At 39.5% G+C, this 21686-nt stretch overlaps 1 protein-coding gene across 3 annotated transcripts in view; it reads right to left on the reverse strand.

The window, feature by feature from the left end:
- ush2a (Usher syndrome 2A (autosomal recessive, mild)) overlaps nucleotides 1–21686 on the reverse strand; it is a 242465-nt gene that overhangs the window by 47823 nt on the left and 172956 nt on the right. For all 3 annotated transcript variants that reach the window (XR_015776845.1, XM_042488321.2, XM_088079180.1), the window contains exons 67-70: nucleotides 15421–15619; nucleotides 7571–7678; nucleotides 5795–5978; nucleotides 2576–2733 (exon numbers count right to left, since the gene is read on the reverse strand). Coding sequence is in view for 2 of the 3 variants with exons in the window: in XM_042488321.2 (XP_042344255.2) it covers nucleotides 2576–2733; nucleotides 5795–5978; nucleotides 7571–7678; nucleotides 15421–15619 (649 nt within the window). In the remaining variant the exon portion in view is untranslated. The remainder of the gene's footprint in view (nucleotides 1–2575; nucleotides 2734–5794; nucleotides 5979–7570; nucleotides 7679–15420; nucleotides 15620–21686) is intronic.

Genomic DNA, 21686 nt, shown 5'->3' on the forward strand with positions numbered 1-21686 from the left:
CACACACACACACACACACACACACACACACACACACACACACACACACACAGAGCACACCTCTGACTTCAGCACACAGGGCTTTTTATATGAGCACACTTTGGCTGCACTTTTACACAGACAGACAGACAGACAGACAGACACACACACACACACACACACAGAGATATTTGTGTGTGAGCATACACACACAGGGTCCTAATGCATCTCTTTTTGAGCAGTATGTTGCTCAGCTATAGAGATTTAATCGTCACTGCGATATTTAAATTCTATTATTTACAACCAATCAGCTCCTTTGCCGTCTTCTATTTCACACACTATGCCCATGATTACAAATGCACACATGTACAGTTACATACAATAAAAAGCTTGCACGCAAAAAAAAGCTTGCATGCAAACACACACACACACACACAACCACATACACATAATGGAGGAATTGATCCTTGAGTAAATGTCTTTTTAATAGCCATACGTCATTGCTTTGGCAGTCAATGTATGCGTATGAAGACACAAACACATTTGCATGTACATACACACGGACAGACACACTGTCAGAGAGTCTGGCACTGCACACATACACACACACACAAGTCGAAAACACTCCAGATTCTGGGCTCAGGGAGTTAACCAAGCGTGAGAACCCAGCCGATATTTCCTCACCTTTAAAATCAACCCGTAATGACGATAGAATAGGCCTGCCTATGGAAATGTCTCCACAGTGACTTGCACACACACATGCGTGCACACACGCACACATACACACACACATGTATAAAGATGCATGCATAAACACAGACACAAACATAAAGAAACAAAAGACACACACACCCATGCACACACACACGACAAAGTGGAGTGTCTTTGCTAGTTGGCCCTATAAGCGGTTTCTGAGATGGGAAATCAGCCTAATGAGAGAGTAATAGTCAATGATAGATGGGTTAGGGCAGACAATCACTGCCCCATAAGCATGAAACTCAGCCCTGAGTGTATGCTCATGTAAACCTGTGTATGTGTGTGTGTGTCCAGGTCTTCAGAGGCCAGAAGGTGAATGGAAAACTACTCAAGGCTTTTGTTTCAGTCTGACCCCTCTCTCTGTCTCTTCATATCAGAGGAAGACAAAATTCACACGGAGGAAAAACTTATCTCCGCTCAGTTTGATAAGGTAAGTATAATTTTTTTCTGCCCTCTAGGGCCAAATTTAATGAATGTGACACCCATTGTTTTAGGTTTGGTCAGTGATATTTAGATTTTAAGGATCATTTAATGTCATTAAGGTCATTTAATATAGAAATTGGGAAATAATCTGGGAAATAACTTTGGTTAGATACTGTATGTATCCTGCTTACTGTGTTCCTGCTCCTTCTGCAGACAATCTCTTGCTGTAGCTAACAAATGGGGATCTCTGAGTGCGAAGGTTAGAGGGTTATGTTCACCCTTTGAAACCTGTATTGATATCACATTTCTTGTGGTGCTTTCAAACCCCTTTCACAAGTATTTAAACCTTTGAAACCTTAATAAATTGGTTTGATTTTTTTCAGAAATGTGAAAAAAGGCAATGAGAAACTTGGCAAGAAATGCCCCAAAAATTGCTGTCAGTTATGTCAATCACTTTGTGAACTGGAGTCAAACAGTCAAACTAGGTAGCACTGATCAAATATGATTTAAAATTCTGTATTGTCTATTTCTCTCCTTAAATGTTTACAGAAACATATTTTAGTGTACTGTTTAGCTGTAATATGAGAACATTTGGTCCGGCTGGTGGGCGGTGCTCTGTTTTGGCTTGTCTGTTTCAACATGGCGGCCAGGTCACAAACTAGTAACAAAATCTTAACTGATATTTGATCAGCAGTGTCTAGTTTGATAGTTCGGCAATTCACAAGGTCGTTTACAAAACTGACAGCTGCGTGAGAGACTCCTTGGCTCTTACTGGTTGTTTTCTTTTACATGTGGTAATGCTATTAGAGGCATTAAAAGGGAATAGAGTCGGCATTGGAATATGATTTTTTGTCACAGATTATCTGTCTAATTCAGTGTAGTGTGAATATAGTAACAATGTCAGCAATATCACTAAAAGTTATTTTTTAAATAAAAGTTACCAACTACAACTTAAATGGCACATCAAAACACCAGTACAGTTGTTAAGTTGAATGAGCCGCTAGTTTTGTAAACACTTTCCCCAACTGTAAATTCCCATTTCAAAGTTTTTGTTTTATACGATTTTGTCAATGCTCCTCAACAGTCTCTAGGATCATTTAACACACATTTTATTGTGACTAGTTTTCTATATCAACTTTGTTTCTGAGTCTTGTTTGAGATGTTTGAAATCAATGTAAGTTTTAAATTTAAAATGTACACGCACAAATCTTTGAATTTTGAAATAAGACACGTGATTAAGCACTGTGAGGTACTGCGCATTACACCTTAGTTTAAATAAATCGCCAGTGACAAACATAGACTAGTTTGTATCATTTCATCAGAAACCAAACACAGTGTCTAATCTGTTATGTCACTCTAATTTAAACTAAATACTCTCTGCTAAAAATGATTTTCATCCATTCACATAGCTACTCACCAGGAGCGGTCCAGGCAAGAGAGATGGAATAGGGCCCGGCTATCGTTACACTGTGGGGAGGCTGGATCCCAGTGGGGCAGGAGACTGGTGTTTGTATGACATATTTGTCACTCACACCAGTCCCACCCCCCGTAGTGGCCTCCAGCTTATACACATACCTGAGGAGATGACGGGGTAAAGAGGGGTGTGGAAAAAGCAGCAAAGAGAAATTAGGGATTAAGGGAGAAGGGAAAGAATATACAGAAAGCGTTAATAGTGCCAGATTAACACAACACAGTACCATTTTATACCGCAAATGCACCAGGACCTGATCAGCATCATGATTGCTCAGTCAAATAATGATATGAAGTTTTATTAGTATATCCAAAATCTGAATAAAATGTTGAAGTGCTTTACACCAGTTTGTTGACCAGTAAATTATGACAACACCTGAAAAAATAAGTTTTGACCCAAAGTATACATATTTAATGGAAATATATATTTTAGGTGCAAATTAGCAGTAACATGTGTCATCACCTCATACCTCATCAACCAAAATAAATTAATTTACTTTTCCACCCAGTAAAATTAAGCAGGAAAGCATCATATCTGAATGTTAAGGGTGCTCTCAAACTGACTAACAGCAGAGCAGTGGGGTTATTGTTTGACACCGCTTTCAGGCTGGATTGTCAAACCGTGGAGAGTCTCTCTCTCTCTCTCTCACTTTCTCAGTCAACCCAGCCGTTCAAGGCACCACCTAAAGCCTGGTGCTGTTCAAGATTACTGCCTGTTGAAGGAAAGTTTCTCCTCACCATTGTTGCTAAGTGCTTGCTCATGAGGGATTGTTGGGTCTCTGTAAATTAAAGAGCAAGATCATGACCTGCTCTATATGAAAATCACTTAATATAACTTTTTTAATTATTCGGCACTATATAGCTAAAATTGATTAGACTTAATTTTGGCAGAGAAAATGTTGTGCAGAAATTTTTTTAAAGAGCAAAACACTTTGGCCCCTATTTAAACAATCTATTGTGCATTGTCTAAAGTGCATGCTGCAAGTGCTTTTTGGGTATGTCCAACCACTTATCCTAGTTAAAAAGCTCATATTCTAAAAGTATGGCACAAGGAGCTGTATTTAGTATCTCAATTAAACATAAGTGTGTTTTTGACAAAACATTAATTCAACCAATCACAGTGTCACCACATACATTTTTTGCATGGAAAAATGGCATTGTGCAAAAATACTTTCTGAAAAAAATGCTTGGGTGCCCAAAAAATGAAATGTAGGCTATCTAGTTGTGATTATTGATACATTAAAACAACTGAAAAGACTCATTGAAATCATGGCCTCTTGCAATTTTCCCCCACAAATAGATTCAAACGTATATGTATTGTGTGCACATGCCCGTGTTTGTGTGTCCTCATATTGTGACTGCACTTGAGGTCCATTTATTCCTCTTTCTCCCTCTCTCCCTCTCTTGCCTCTCTCGTCCCACTTTCTACCTCTCTCGCCCATGACATCATAAGATAGATTTCCCTTTTAAGAGCGTGTGTCTGGCTGGTGCTAAAGCCTACATTAGCTGTGTAAGTGGGCCACCATTTAACATTAAAAGCCTTTAATTTGCTATAAACTCCGGCACACATGCATTAATAGGCAGTGGTGTTGGGTTATTGTTCCTGCGCAGAGCGTTTTAAACAGGAGGCCATTAGCACCTCTGCAGTGGGTTAGAACGCAGTCAGGGTAAGGTATTAAAACTACTCATATGTTACTCTGATACACACACGCACGCACACACACACACACACACACACACACACACACACACACACAGAAAAAAATATAAATAAATAAATACACCTCAGCCAGACATACCAGCTGTGGAGAGAAGGGATAGAAAGAGAGAGAAATAAGGAGAGGAGGAGAGCAAAGCAGCGCCTGAGTGTGATGGAGAGGGAGAATTGTATCATGGCATAAGGTTTCAGTGGGAGAATGAATTTAAACACTTCATCACTGGAAGATATTTACTTAAATGTAAACACCGCCTTGGGATATCAAAAGTAAAATGGTGTGTGTGTACGTGGTAGGTAATCGGTGAGTGGGGCATTTGCATCTGTTTGGTTGTGTGTGTGTGTGTGTGTGTGTGTGTGTCCTGCGGGGGCAGCCAGAGGGAATAGGTTAATTCTCTCGTCATCTTAGACACTTCCTGGGCTGCTGAAGCAAAGTGACAGCTAATCAACATTGTCATAAATAATCAATGGCCACTTTGAGCAGTCTCACGCACAGACACATGCGCACACAGAAAGGCATGCATGGGTACACACTCGCACACGCGGGCAAAAACACACACAAGACTGCCTGGATAATGGGGCCGGTGCTCCCTGTGTAATTCTTGGCGCAGGGCTAAATTGGGAAAAGAAGGGAAGGAGGAAGGGAATGAGGTAAGAGGGAAAGGACGGGAGGGTGAGAGGAAAGAGAAGTGAATACGAAGGCGAGACAAGTGATGAGGAGCGAAGGGTCGGGATGGGAATACCTTCTGGCAGACTATCTGGAATTAGGGAAAATTAAACGTCACACACACATACTGTCCTATCTTCTTTCTTCCTTTCTTTCTCTTTCACACACACATAGAGGAGATTGGAGGACTGCGGGGTGTTATCCCAAGAATTCTATTTGGGGTAAGGAGAAATAGTCTCTGGAGAGAGAGGGCCAAGGAGAGGGAGAGAGAAAGGGAGAGGGGGATAGGAGAGAGAGAAAGAGGAGGAGGGGAGGTATCATTTTACACTCCCATAATTAAAACAGAAAATCCATCTTAGAAAAAAGACACGGATTAATAAAGGTTAAACGAAAATAAACAGATAAATAAAATCTCCGCTCCACTGCTGTCTGTAAGCAAAAGCCAAATCTGATTTGTGTTTTAATGTGTGCGTGTGTGTGTGTGTGTGTGTGGCAATGTTTGCGTCTGTCATTGGCATGTCAAATATTTGCTCATTAAATGACACAAACAGACATATACAGAGTGCGGTCCTGAGAGAGAGAGATGTGGATGAGACGATAGGAAAGCTTTTAAAACAGAGTGACCCCAGTATAAACACATGCACACTCAAATGGGGAAATTCAGGAATTAAAGGGATGATTAATAATGAAGCTACAAGTGAAGTGCGTTTGTGTGTGTGATGTATGCACATGTGCACACTTGCGTATGTTCCTGTGTGTAAAACGTGCGAAAACATGCTCTCTACCTGTGGTTTGGCAGGAGTCCAGTGTCAGTATAATTCTGGACACGGTTGTCTCCAGTAAAAATAGTGTGACCGTCTCTGTTCAGTCTGTACTGGGAGATGTGTCCATTAGGCTGAGGTGGCTGATCCCAGTACAGCTCCACTGCAGATGTGTTTATTATGACATGTCTGTGGCTTGACCATACACCTGAAAAACAAATAAAAAAGAAGTGGAGGTAGTCTTTTCAACATTAACTGGCATCTATTAATAACTAGCAGTCCCTTATTCTGTTTATTTTAGGTACAATGGGGTTGCAGCATCAAGTGTATCACCTCATGTATATAAACTTGAACATTTTTTCTTAAGACAGATCTGCTGAGTGTGCAATAGCAAATCCAAAAGCTTGTTATTTCGTTAACTGAGAGCAGGTTAAATAAGTGTTTTGTTAATTGGTAACTTAGAACAAATATTTGCATGAAAATGCAGTTTATCAAATTATCGAGGCAAAACTGAATAACGACATTGACGGAGAAGAAGGCAAAGGACAGGATGTGCTCGTAACGTGTAATTTCATTATTAGAAATTAAAAGGAACACAAATAGTCTAAACTGTGTACAGGGGAAAGTTATATTAATATTTAATTGAAATGAAATTTGTTTACTGATACATAAACAGAAACATGTTGCTGATATTCCAATTACACAGATTTAGGTGTTTGAGATTATTTATAATTATGTAGCGTACCTAAAGACACAGGGGTATGAGTGGGGAGTGGTGGGAAGGATAATCTTCAGAAGATTAAATATGATTTATTTATATAAAGCAATACAAGAGATTAGATAAGTGAAAAAAGTAGAAATAGAGACAAAGGACAGGCAAGTGAGGTGAACTGAGAGGGTTAATCAGTGCTCACAGGGAAAGAATGAGATTTGATATCAACAAATATCAACAAACAAATGGAGAAAATGGGAAAAAACAGATGTGGAAGGAAAACATCAAGGGAGACAAGAGAGAAGGAGCAGCAGTGAAGAGGAAGAGAACTGAGAGAACATGAACAAATGAGAAGTGGATGAACACAAGAAAAATGATCCTGATTGAAGTTCTCAAAAAATAAAATCTATCAAGGCATTTTATTTAGACAACAACATACGGCTTTGCTACAGTGTAGTCAACGCTGAGGAAGAAGAATGTGAGAGAGAAAGGTGAAGGGTGGCGAGATATAGTGTACGGACACCAAAGAAGACTGACAGAGGGGGAGGATTCAAAAAAAGGAGAGCAGTGGGAGGAGAAAAGAGAATTGAGAGGAGCGGAGAGGAAAAACAGAAAAAGTAGATGAAAGATGAAGAAGATGAAATCAGTTGAAGGAGAACATAGACAAAGGTAAAGTAAAAACATTTTCCAAAATGCAAGAGATATTGTTGAATTCCAATATTAATACAAATGATAATCTTAGTCCTGATATGTTTTAATTGAAACAGGCTTTCAGAATAATCAATTAGAAAAATATATGTTTTTCAGTACGTTAAAAAAAACTAAAATATATAGACTCAGTCATTTTTAAATGTATTATTGCTATTTGACATTTGCTTTACATTCTGGTAGAGAAAGATATGGCACATTTCTGACGGAGGTATGGGAAATATTGAAGACCTGTGGAATCAGACTGATCACTTCATTTTTAAATAAATGTCATGACATCAAACAGAGTATTCCTAAATTTAAAGATTCTACAGAATGTCCAAGATACGCATAAGTGTGTGTGTGTGTGTGTGTGTGTGTGTGTGTGTGTGCATGTGTACCAGCAGGGGAGGCTTGCAAGGTGCGTCCTGTGGAAGGCGAGCTGGCTCCACATCCGACAGCTGTGCAGGCTACCAGCACAAAACTGTAGTCTGTGTACGGCTGCAAACCTGTAGCACACAGACATGTATACAAACATGAGAGAAAAGATCATAAAGAATGAATCTTAAACATGTACGCACAGAGGTTAATGGAAAATTGCACACACATTTCCTGTGTCCAGATTCTTTCTTATTCTCAACACAATAAACTGTACAAATTAGTTTTTCAAAACATAAAATGAACAGAGGGACATACTGTGTGAGGGGGTAAAGAGGGAGAACAGACAAACAACAAAACGAAAAATAAGGGAAAAAGTGAAAGAGAGAGAGGGAAGCTTTCCCGGTCCGTATCACAAGCTCTTGTCCCGTTTTCTCTCTCTCTATCCATTTCACTCTCCCTCCCTCTGTTCTTTCCACACTCTCTCAACGGATGGATCCATATCTGTCGGTGTTAAATTATGCATGCCATAACTCAATAATGAAACAACGTAAAGATGGGCAGCCGCGGAACTGACATGGGATAGGACCGGTCCAACGCTGTAATGTCATCAGCTTTTGATCTATGATAATTATGATACCTCGGTATGCGTTTAGGCCACAGCGTCCAGACATGATTTATTTATAGGCACCCGCTATGCAGTCTAAAAGAAATCACATAGCAACTGAGTGATCCTTTAACTGCAACCATAGGAAATCAGTTTTTGGTGTTACATTTAACCTTTTATAGGACGATTTAAATACTGGAAGTTGCTAAAAATCCTACATGTACCTTAACAAAGTTATCCTTAAGTAAGAACCACTTTCTGGTGATTGAAAACCTTTGTTTCCTTCAGGTATATTTTATGCCTGGTTCTGATTTACGGTGGATGGATGAGGATGAATGGATGGATGCAAATCCTTAATGTTGTCATGGGGGTTGACTGGATGTTTTATGGTCATTCACTTAGCTGACAGCATACAACAGCTTACAAATCAAATTGAAGGGAAAATGAAAGAACTAAAATGACTTTTTTCAAAAGGATGAATGCAAAAACAGGCTTTGGCATTGCATAATACAGTGTGCTGAATTCTTTATTTCTGCCTTGAATCTGCACTATCTTAGGTAGAGTAATACATATTTTACAACATAAGGACTCCTAATATATTAGATAAATATGCTTTAATAATGAGAAACATTTTTCATACCAACTAATACGTTTGTTACATGAATTTAAACTAAAAAATAATCCTATTTAACAGACAGAAAATAAATAAAAGCTATACTGTATGAACTTTCTTCTATTTAATGGCTCCTCTTACAGATGTTTAGTATCAAAGGGCTAATAGTGCAGGATTCTTAACTATCAGATGTGATATATAATTTAATGTCACTGATTTTGCAACTATGTTATCATGACTGTAACTTGGCAGAAATAAGACCAAAATTTTACTATGAATAAAATAAATTAAAATAATGTTTTGATATTTAGTTAATAAAATTGAAAGTTTTGATACTCAGTTAATAATCCTAAAATGTTATTTGTGTTTCCAACTGGGTATATTTGGAGGTTGAAAGAGGGGAAACCCTGCTTTGTGTCTCTGCTGCTACATGCATGTCGGTACCCATCCTGTGTTGACTACGCACGGAGTCAACAAAGAGAACTACGGCAGAGAACATGGGCACCAACACACACACATGCACACACATACAGTCTAATGCACAGCGGAGGGCTTCACCACGGTTTCCTCACGTCTCTTTCTACTGCTTAGCCTGCTTAACATGCCTCACAGCCTGCCATGCTTAACTCAACCTCTGATCAATGTGTGTGTGTCGGTGCGTGTGTTTGTGTGCGTGTGTGCAAATGTTCTCTCATTGTTGCCCTGTGTTTGGGTTAAATAAAGAAAATCTGCCAGCCATACAAAAGTACTAGGGTTGAAGCGTAAGCCTCAGCTACACTATTTAACTGTGCAACTAAGCGTGCGTATATGCATGTGTCCACTCCAGCATAGTAAATGATATCTACACTGCAAGTGATGTCATTTGTTGCAACACTGAATAAACCAGTAACCCTTCACTACATTTTCCTACATATAGACAGACAGAGTGTTCCTATGGGAGTCAGAATGGGGCGAAAACTGGAAAGCCAACTGTGTTATAATATTCAACACAAAGTTGACAAGTTTATGGGGCAATGAAGATGTGGCAATGACTTCAGAACTGATAAAAAAAAAATGTATATAATGTAAAATCTACTTGCATAAACACAATATCTAAAATTCAGATTCAAAATATATGCATCTACAGAGGTATGCAAACACACACACAAACACCTTTGATGTGTCTTGGTGTGTTTTATATTATCTTTAAAACAGCCAACCTGAAGAGGGCAGTGTTGGTCTGCTGAAGAAATTACACCCTGTCAACCGCGGTGCGTGTTCGTGTGTGCAGTAGACGGAGAGTATGTGCGCATACCTGTGTGTGCGCATACCAGTGCATACACATGTGCTTATGTGCTTGATTATGGAAAGACAGAGGAAGCTTCAATCATTTAAACAGTGATCACCGGGAAGTGAAAAAGAGGTGGAGGGCGTTTTGATGTGAGCAGCCAGCGGCTCACTAACACAGAGTGAAACAAGGCTGTAACTGTCATCATGAGAGCTGGACGCAGTAGAGATTGGTGTGTTTTTGTGCAAGACAGAGGGAGAAACAAAGACAGAGAGTTTGGCAGTGAGACAGAGTGAAGAGTTGAAGCTTACATCCAAGTAAAAAGTTAAATAGAGAGAGCGTGCATGTGAGAAAGTGAACAAAAAGACTGTTATGCATTTGTCTAGTGTGTGTGTGTGTGTGTGTGCTGCAGTGAAATAACTGATTTAAAACTGCATTTTATTGACAGGTTGCCATTCCCTGTTTGCAGTGAAGAATATGATAGGATGATGGGCGCAGGCCGCAATACCACGGCAGTTACTTGATACACCACACAGCAGAGAGAGAGAGAGAGAGACAGAGAGAGAAAAAGAAAGAAAGAAAGAAGTTTTATTGTTCATAGCAATATTGTTGTAATTGTCTTTTAATGCTTTGGCAACAATGTTTTTGAAACTTTCGTGCCAATAAAGCTCTCTGGATTGAAAAAAATAAATAGATAGAGGAGAAGATGGAGAGAAGGTGGGGAAGCCAGGCAAGAGAATACAAGGAGGAAAGATAAGGGAAGAGAAGAAAGAGAGGGGTGGTACAATGAAGGGTAAGAACGCAGAGGGAGTAGAAATGCAGAGGGAAAAAGAAAGAAAGAGAGAGCAAGAGAAACAAAAGCTGCTTTATTTGAATGAAAAACAGAAAGAGAGAGAGAGAGAGAGAGAGAGAGAGAGAGAGAGAGAGAGAGAGAGAGAGAGAGAGAGGGGAGAGCTTTGATAACACCTCTCCTAAATAATTAAGAGTTTGACTTCCTGTCTGTGGCTCCCTAATGCAGAGACCGTCTGGAATGGAACAATGAGATCAGGTTCTCACACACACACACACACACACACACACACACACACACACACACACACACACACACACACAAATGCATATGCACAGATGGACAAACACACATATGGACACACAAAAATCTCAGTGTGGCGCAAGGCCGGGGAGTTGAGAGGGAAAAAGGACTGAATGATCCCCTTAAAAGTCACTACCTTTTTTATATACACATCTTTTATTTGTGTTGTAACGATTTTCTAAATCTTTTGACAATGATAGCTGCTACTTTGGTGGCATATTTTTGTATTATTATTTATATAACTATTTTGTGAATAATTTTTTCTTTATATCAGAGAAATATCTCAAAAAAGCTACATTTTTCTATAGAAAAAAAAAAAAATCAGTAACTCATTAATGTATCACTCAGCTTGAAAGTAAATATTGACATGTATACTCATTTTGCTTGACTCGGAGGGAAAAAACAAAACAAAACTCTTCAGCTCAGACCAAGCTGGGTAACACATGGATCCACAATATTTCAGATAGCATCGTCTTTGTGGAGGACTGCTCCAGTGAGTTCCATCTTTACTCCATCTTCTTCTGCAAGCCGACTAAACTTGTCCTTTTGCTGCACTTTTAGAAGTTAGAGGCAGAGGTTATGAAGCCAGAGAATGTGGTTGAATGAAAAACTCCACATACTGTAACGCTGATACGTCTCATGAAAGACAGATTCTGGATTGATACATGAAAAGCAAAGTTCTTGCCTATCTCCTCTCCTCCTTTTCCCATGTCTACATGCCTGTACCTATAGCGTGGACCAATCAGAGCATGAGCTACAGGGGAAACGCATTAATAAATAAAAGAACATACTCTATTCCCTGCTGTTCTGAATTAATAATGAGCCTACAAAAGACCAATTAAACACATGATTAATGCCATAATCTATATAATTGCAGGCAATAATTCATTGTGAGCTAATGATAGCAATACTTAATATCGATTCACATGGGGTGTCTTTGTACAGTAGTGCTTAATTCTTTCTATGAAGTGTCTCTTTTCAGAACTGCTAAAAATGCTTGTAATGTGAGTCTATGCTTTTCCTTTGGCACCCAAAAAAATAAACTGAAAATGGTAGAAGCCACTAATTTATTTTCATAATTTTTCATTCTGACATCTTAGAGGCTGATGCTTACTTTGGAAATGTATTTCTAACACTGCAAACCAGTTAGAAGCAACATCACTATTTGTAACATTATTACTGAACGGTGAACGATGATTCCAAATAAATGTGACATTCTTCATGAATTGAAGTAAACAACACAAGCATTTTCGCAAAAAAATTAGGATTTAAAAAATGTCAGTACACAGTCTCATGCACATGGGTGTGTTTGATGATCTCTGCTCAAGTGGAGCTCATGCACATGCACAAGCTCTAGGTGTGCTACATGTAGGCCGAAGTGTTTTATATTGTAACTTGTTAGCATAAAGATTTATATTATACTGCACAAATCTGTCAGAGTTTGTAAACAATGTTTTCTTATAGTTTTGCTCTTAAATGCTCCTCCCAATCAGTATTTTCATCATTTTTGGAGTCTTTGTTCATTGTGGAAGCATACGAGAATAATAGTTTTCTTCAAACATTCGATATAACATGTCTTGTATTACTGATATACAAATGGTCATTTTGCTGGTTAGCTATTCTTTTCAGGGAGAAGTGGCAAAATGCCAGTCATAGGTGGGCAGTGTTAAAGATGTATTTTTTGTGGCATTGCTTTGGAGATGTAAAACCTTTTTACTGAACTGAAGAAAACACTAAATGTCTTAGAGTTTTAATTGTTAATGCCTTACAGGTGAAATTTGGGATTTGTGTTTACAGCCCTGTATTTTTATATCTTTATCATAAACTAATACAGTAGGTATTCTCAATACAATGACTGTATTACTATTACTGTTTCATAATTAAAAATAATAGTACTTTTGTTATGATGATCATTTTAATAGTGAATTGATATTAACCTTTTTTTACAGATTAACGCCTAGCAGACCAAAGTGATCAAAATAAGTTATAACACTGCAAGAGTGATTTAATGTAAAATCTACATTTGTGTAGCTAAAAAAGCCAATTTCTCCAGTTTCTGTAGTTTGAATGATTGAATAAGCTCTTGGAGCCTCTGTCACTGACAGCATTGAGAATCATCAGAGAAACGCAGCGAGGATGAATAATGACATATTAAACATTAAGGATGAAAGAGTAGCACAGCAATTATTTCTGTTCATATTTCACAGAAAACACTTAGATACATCCATCCATCTTTCTATCTGTTCCATTCTTTCTTCCTTTTCTCCTTCACTTTGTTTCAAAAAGCGTCATTTTGTGCACCTTTCACCCCCTCAGTTCATACAATTTTGTGTCTCTCATTATTGGAATTTGGAATGTATTTCAGAGTTTTTCTCATTTTTAAGGGGGTCCTCTAAACAAAAATACAAATTCTTATTTTTAAAAAATCTAATTTTACTGTTGAGGCTACTACCCACCCACCTCAGTACCCCACCCTCCCTTTACTGCTCTGTTTTTACTTTCAACTGTGTTGTTTTTGTATTTCTGTTTGTATGTGCACCTGGTGGCATGAATCTGCTTGAAGGGCTATGATTTATCAGCAATAACACAAACTGTTTTATTAAATAAATGTTTTATTTGTGTGTTTGTCTTTTTGAAATTTGTCTGTAGTGACCATAAGAAGACGATCCATTTCAGATCTGTTGTTATAGTAAAACACTGTCAGTTAGCAGACATTGCTGTCAAAACACAGGACTGCAAAAAATTAAAACACGGAAAGCTGTTCCTAAAGCATACAAGTTGTTACAAAGGCAACTGCAATGTGGAGAAACAAGAGCAGGAGAGAGAAAGACCGAGTGAGAGAGACAGACAAAGAGCGAGGGAAAGACAGCCCCAGTAGTGGTTTTGGCTGAATACGCAGGGTTTTCCAGTGTCTCACTGGGGGACAGGGGAATTTCACACACGCATGCTGGTTGCTTACACTGGCACATGGGGCTGGTACAGTATTACAGCACATTACCATCTCTATTTGGCATTGTTTGCTTTGCCTCATGCCTACACATACAAACACACATGCTCCTGCACACACAACTTCTGACCATACAAGCCAACCACAGGCACCATGGGAATAGTCTATTGGCTACTGGCACAGCCGTTGCCTGGTCTGAGTCCAAGACAGAGCAGAGAGCAGAGATGTAAAGGGAAAATGCCACCGAATTTCATCGTCAAAAGATGTCATCACTCGGTGAAATTAAATATGTAAAAATCAAATCAGCTTTTAAACACTTTCAGTGTTTAAATTTTAAGTTTAACTATCCATATTCCAGGAGTACACCTGTCCACTGCGATGATTTGCTTTTGGCATTTCTCTGCTGTGTCCCTGAAATTTCCAGTTTTGTACAACAACAAACATTTGCTTTACAAAACCTCATGCAGGTGTTTGTGTCTGCTTGTGTTTGTGTGTGTGTGTGTGTGTGTGTGTGTGTGTGTGAGTGAGTGTGTGTTGTGACTGATGGCACAGGGCCAACAACACAGCTCCTCCTCAGGGTAGATAAAACAAGACCCACAAATCACCCAGTTCTGACACCACCATGTTTGTGTGCAGATCTACAATATTAAGACAAGCCGACACTTGCGTTCGTCTGTGTGTGTACTTTCTGTATTTGTTTTGTTGGAGCACTGGGTCTTAAACTCCATTTGTTCTGCTGTTTTGAGTTTTTCTCATGTGTGTTCCTAGGTATGTGAGCTCGAGATTGTGCCGGTCTATTATGTTTGAGTGTGCTTCTGTTTTTTGTGTGTCTTTGTTTCCTTATTGTGTGAGTGCTCATGTGAGTGTGTTTGTGTCTGTGTAAGGGGCTGGGCCACAGACAGAGTGGCGGGAATCAGGTGTAAATTCAGTCATTAGATGGCTTCCAGAAACCAGCATACATAAATAAATGCATGACAAAGGAAAAAAAGAGAAAGGGGAGAGGATAAGAGGAGTGGACAGATAAGCAGAGAGGAATAAGAGGATGAGAGGGGTACAAGAGGAGAAGAACAGGAGGAGTAAGGAGATGATTTAAAGATGGGAAAGGAAAAGAGTATAAGGAAGAATATGTGAAGTGTGAGGTGAACAGGTGAAAGAAGTAACAAGTGCAGGAACAGGAGGAGTAGAGGAAGATAAGAAAGGGGAGAAAAGAAAGAGAAATAAGTGATAGAGAAGGAAGGGTCTTAAGGAGGAGAAGAGGAGAGAACAGGGATGGGAGAAAGCCCAAGGAACCAAAAGAGTTAAAGAACAGAGGAAAAGTAAGGTATTTGATAAAATAAGAATCTTACCAGTCACAGTATAATTTCTGGGCCCATCAGTGTGTGTAAATATGGTTCCAACACCAGTCTGGTTCAGGTGGTACCACTGTATGTTTCCATTGGGATGAGTCGGTTCAGACCAACTTAAACAGAGGGAGGAGGGGCTTGACGCTCTGACCACTGGAGGCTGCACGCCCTCTGGGACTCCCTGGACTGTCACAGCCACCACCTAAACACACATGGACACAAACATACACACAGGCAGAAGAAAACACACACAAATATGAATCTAAAATATAACAGATTTCTGATATTTTACAGAATGTTAAAAGTGTGGGGAACAGATGGATTTCTGCTGAGACCATTTATGAATGCAATTAACATGATCACAACCCAATAAAAAACTGCATCCAGATTCTGGGATTCTTTTCTAAGGTAATAAAGACCTTGTTGACGACAGAAAAAGACATTTGCTGGTGATTTAATTTATTTCCCAAAAAATAAAACAGAACGGTAAAATGTAGGCAGGAAGGCATTTTTTGTGTTATAACCTGCTGTTGATAACAGACAAAACAGGGAACAAATTAAACCAAAACACAAAGTATCCACAACTGCACTATGGAAGAGCCAACCAACTGACCAACCAAACATCAAATCAATACATACATTAATTTGCAGATAAGCTTCCATTAAAATGTAATCCTATCAGTTCCTTCATTTTGTACATTATATTAAGACTGTAATAATTAATGTGTAGGATTTGGGGGGGGCATGGTCTTCATTTAGAAGTGGCCTGAGAGAAGAAGCTCTTCTGTTGGTGTTGGAGTCCAAAGTATCTGCACAGTCAAGTGTGCAGGGGGCTCAAAACACAGCCCTGAGGCACTCCAGGTGTTAAGGGTGAAAGCGGTGTGTCCATCCACTCTCACCACCCGGGTCAGGAAGTCAAGGATCCAAATGCACAGTAATGTGTTTAATCCCAACTCCTTGAGCCTTGTGACCAGCCGGGAGGGAGCTATGGTGTACAATGCTGAACTGCTGTCAGTGTGCAGCAATTTCACATCGCTCCCCTTCTTTTCCAGATGAGACAGGGAATGTGTGCTATGGTGTCTTCCACTGATATTGGTTGGGACGGTAGGTAAACTGTTGTGGGTCCAGTGTGTCTAGTTAGGAGCAGATATAACACTTAACCAGCTGTTCAAAGAACTTCATCACTACAGAGATAAGTGCCAACGGGCAGTAGTCTTTCAGGCAGGCTGGTCTTGTTATCTTGGGCACAGGAATAATAGTTGACTCCTTGAAGCATGTGGGGACAACAGACTGAGCCTTAATGCCATACAACACCAAGCTGAGAATTTGCCATCTATGCACGCTGGACCACTAGTGAGAGTCTGCGGCCCAGTTTCGACCCTCATTGGCTTTTTTTATGCCAGTTAAGCATGTTAAATCGGCGGCGGCAGCCATGGAGCCTGACGATGAATAAAATCACTCTAATTGGCAGTTCAACTCAGCGCACAAGAAGAGAAACGGAAGTGAAAAATGTAAACAAACAGCTAAAGTTAAGAGAAAGAGACTGAGACAAACTTGTTATATGAGGTAAGACTGTTTTACTTTAACCACTTAACTCTTAACAGAAATATTTCCACATGGTTTGTTGTTCACTGGCACACAGTAAATATGCTTTGCTCTTTCAATATTGGATTGTGTTGTTAATGTGCTAACTTGCTAACTAGTGTCACTGTGGTCTTCCAGTTTTCAGTTTTGAATGACTATTACAGATGACCACTGTTTGCTGGTATGTAGAGTGATTTCCTCTCATGCAGTCACAGAACATATGTGCTTGTTTGCTGTGGGTTTGGTGTGTTCCTGTACTTTCTGATGTTGGCTTGGCGTGTCCAGCTATAAGGAGCTGTTGTCTGTCCAACATAGTGAATGTATAATTACCATATTTTAATATGTTTTACTATGTCTACAATCTGTACACTGAAGAATTTATAAGCAACACTATATGTTAATCCTAGAATCCAATGACCTAGCGGGAAGAATGTTATGAAAGGCGTAAATATGTGCAAAAAAGTAAATAAAAAAATGGCAGAGTGCGAAGGCAATGCTTTACAGTGTGGTACTTGTATATTTTTTGGCAATTTTACCTAGAGCAGTACACCAGTGAGAAAGAGTTTGTCTGCTTCTAGTGTAAGGATTATCTCTACAGAATGTTACTCATTCTAATGGCAACATGGATATTGTGCCTTAGTTGACCTACTCCATCTCTTAAACATTTCTACATGACAAAGAACTCAACTGAAAGCTGCTTTAGCAGTGCACCTTGTGAGGTGAAAAATCACTGCTTTTTAGCACACTGTTGTGAGTGACCATCTTATTGTAAATTCCTTGTGTAGTATCTGTGGGCCCCTGTGAACGCTGGGTGAATGTGGAGACCACAGAATCACAGAGCAATCTGCTGCTAATGGCAACAGGGATATCCTGCCTTAATAGACTGTCACTAGCACTTCCCCCACCTGTCCCACACAGTGCTATGCAATTAGAAGACTGCTACTACAACTAAGGAGACACATGCGCACACACATAAACACGCGCACACAGGTACATGCAGGTATGCGCACGCAAACACAAAGAGGTGAAAGAGAGGAAACAGAAAAGGAGGCAGAGAAGAAGAAGATAAGGAAGATGCAGGGGAAGTGTAGTATCAATCAGTGAGTGCCTCAGTGTGCTGTTAACTTCGATGTCGGTCAAGATTTTGCTCAATTGTAAAGAAAATACAACCACTATATGCAAGTGTACACTAAACTTGATTTAAAGTTCAGTTAACTTTTCTTTCGGTGGACAACCTAACTCTGACTTACAGAGATTAGCATCTAGAGTAAATTGAAACAGAAACATTTCATTCAAATGTGGTTGCTAATCAGACCATAGAATGTAGAAATAATGGATGCAGCGACCGTGAGCTCACCCATAGGTTTGTGGACTGTGGCTTTAAAGCCTTGAGTTACTCATTTCAGCTGTCACCATCTTGTTCTTTTAGAGCCATAAGTGACCATATTTGAGGAGCATTTGCAGCTGTGGAGGAGCGAGGGGTGGATCTGACTCTCAGACTGCCTTGCAGAAAGTTTGTTGCTGAAGTGGCCCTGCCCTCAAATGTAAATGGGTGTGAAATAAATAAAAATCAGCCCCCACATGAAACAAAATGTGTCATGAAAGGGTAAATTAGCTTTAGAGACTTAAATTAGTTTTTTTGTACCAGGTTGTTCACATGTTATGTTGTGCATTTTAACATGGGTGTCTATGGAAATTTGCTTTGTTTTGGAGCCAGCCTCAAATAGACATCAAATTTGATGACCTGCAGGTTCTGGCACTTCCACAACTGCTTCACTTTTCAACCATGGAGGTTGAGACTTCAATAAGACACAAGAACCTGAGTAATTCAGGTTCCCGTAGTGATACTACAAGCCTCTAAACATGTTTGATTTGAAATAGCTGATTCATGCATCTTATAGTTTATTGATGGGGTAGATAGATAGAATGTAGTGTGAACCGCACAATAGATCATCAACAGTTCCAAAAAATATGATATATAGATGATCAAATTTCACTCATGTCATAAAAAGGTCACTAGGGTACTTTCATCCAGCCCTACTCCTCTACACAAAGGAATGAAAACTTGCAGGGACACATGAAAATGAGATTGTGAGAAACAGAAAAAAATAGAGAAGGGGGAATGTTGGACACCAGATGACAGTTGTTGTAAAGGAGAGACTGGTGTTTGGACAGTGGCAAGCAGTGAGGATGAGAGCAGTTAAGAGAGGAACGTGACAACAGTTGGGAGAAACTGAAGAGTGCAGCGTTGGGATCACAGCAACGACAGGAGACAAATAGCAGAGAGAACAGGACAAAAGGATTCGAAGACAGAGGAGGACCAATCGCTCTTCCTCCCTCTCTAAGTGACCAACCGTATTAGATCAGCACCTTCTGTTGTCACAGCAGGTGTGCATTTGTGTGTGGCTGTGTTTGTTAGTCTGTTCCGGTGTGTTTGTGTGTGTATGTGAGGGGGCTGATGCCAGGTAATTGCGGTGGTGTATTAGGTTAGCCCAAGTTATCCCATAATTGGGACTGTTTGGCCAATTTTCACTGGTGTACAAACTAATCCAACTCACTCCCTTTCCACCCTCTGCTGGGAGTGTGTGTCTTTGTGTGAAATTATATGTATGTGTGTGCGTGTGAGAGAGAAAGGAAGACAGAGATTGAGTTTGTGGTGTAGCTGTATATGGCTTTAGGAGGGTTTGGGTATGTTCTCCTGGTCATGTAGTTTTCAGCTAAATGGAAACAAGTTCCCAGGCAGGATGGTCAAGGAGCCTGCTTTCATAGGGAAATGGTTTTGCTATAAAAGGTCAGTGGTCTGAAAATGACCTGTGCTGGTAGCCTGTGAAAAGAGCCAGCCACACCTGCAAACAGAAAAATCACCTAATACATACAACATACAACAAATACATATGACCTTTCACACAACATTTTGATATATTAAATAGAATAATTTCATATATATATATATTTCTTTTCTAGCCACACTTAGAGCTAATCTTTGTCATGTCTCTGTTTGATTGTGTGTGTGTTTGCTGCTCATCTCCATCACTCTCTGTTTCAACACAACTGGCAGATATGTGGAATAAGTGGACTATGTAATTAAAAAATCTACATATAACACACACCAGTCAAGATGCACATACAGTTTATATCCATGTCCGTGAAAACATGGATGCTTCATGCACATCTTTGCACATCTGCAACTTTGTTGCAGACAAATGTCTTTCTGCTCACTAATGCTGTGTCATTACTAAAGTTGTTTGTCTAGCGATTGACAGGCCTCCTTAGCGTGAATTTCTCACCTAGATGGTTCAACCTTCTTTACCTGGGCTCCACTCTTTGTTTGGCTCTGGCTGCTCTGGCTGCTCTGGCTAGCTACCACATGATAATTATTTTAAACAGACTATTGGCTACTCACAAGCCTTATCATAAGTACATCAGTAATGATACTGACTTTTCAGGTATGGAAACCAAGCAAGGGCAAAATTAGGTGGAGAGGAATGCAAAAATATTCACAAATCAGCACATGCCATCATTGATATACATTTACAAAACTTGAAAAATGAATGCCTGAAATAATAACAGTCACTATGTACATACAGTTTAGGGGAAAGCCTACAACAATGTTGATACATTGGTCTTGCTCTCTCTTTATCTCTCTGACCATTTACCACTTCTTTCATTTGCACTGCACTATATCCATCCATTCCTATTTCATCCATATCATCATTCTCCCCAGCATTTATTCAATGTATACATTAAGCCATCCATTATTTATTTATCTATCAACGCCCCACAACCTGTTTTAGCAACTGTACTTCCATCTCACCCTCTCTCATCCATCCATCCCTCCAGTGACACATTTACAGCCTTCGTCTTTATGTAAGAATGTGCTCATCAAAAATAATGAGATGTTAAATTAGCTTTAAAAAAAGCCAGAAAGACAGTTTTCAACGTGAGCTTTCATCACCCCTAAGCTGGAGAAATTAATTGTTGTGGTGATATCAGCTCTGCTACAGCCAGGGAGATAGCGATGGGGAGGGGGGGGGGGTTCTGTGTGAAGCTATTATGGACGCTATCACACACATCAGGTAGGCTCAGCAAATCCAGAGCCTCACATACAGGGGGAGAGCGGAAACAAAGCTAAATAAAAACTTGTTCCGACATGGGAACGATACAGAGTTCACACGGTGTGGAAACATCACACACTGTAATTTCTGAACAACAAAGGTCAGACACAGGTTTAAAAACTGTAAAATATCACTTGGAGAACAACTGAGCACCTGAATTTCAATGAAAACAAAATCCAGAAAACAGCATCTGAGGAGGCTTTCATAGGAGGTATTTCAGGTGTGTAGGAGAAAGAATCCAAATCACAAAAGTAGCTCTTGCACACTGTTAATTTGTATGGTAAATTTATTGATTTGCTATATTTTGGTTGAACTGGTGCAAAAGCTTAATTTTTCTTTTGACAGACCCCGTCTCTTGAAGCACTGTTCTCTCTGAGATGTCTCACACACACACACACACACACACACACACACACACACACGCTCACACCAACACTTTATTTTTACACACCTGTCTTTTCTTTTAATTGTTCAGCCCAAATTAAAGAAATGAACTCAACTACAGAGTAAAGTGGTGCTTAGTTCAGTGAAGCTCAGTCCATCTTGAGAGGAGCCATTAAATAATCATAT

Source organism: Plectropomus leopardus, chromosome 1 (genome assembly GCF_026936395.1).
Source record: "Plectropomus leopardus strain MGB_pleo_1.0 chromosome 1, ASM2693639v1, whole genome shotgun sequence".
NCBI lineage: Eukaryota > Metazoa > Chordata > Actinopteri > Perciformes > Serranidae > Plectropomus > Plectropomus leopardus.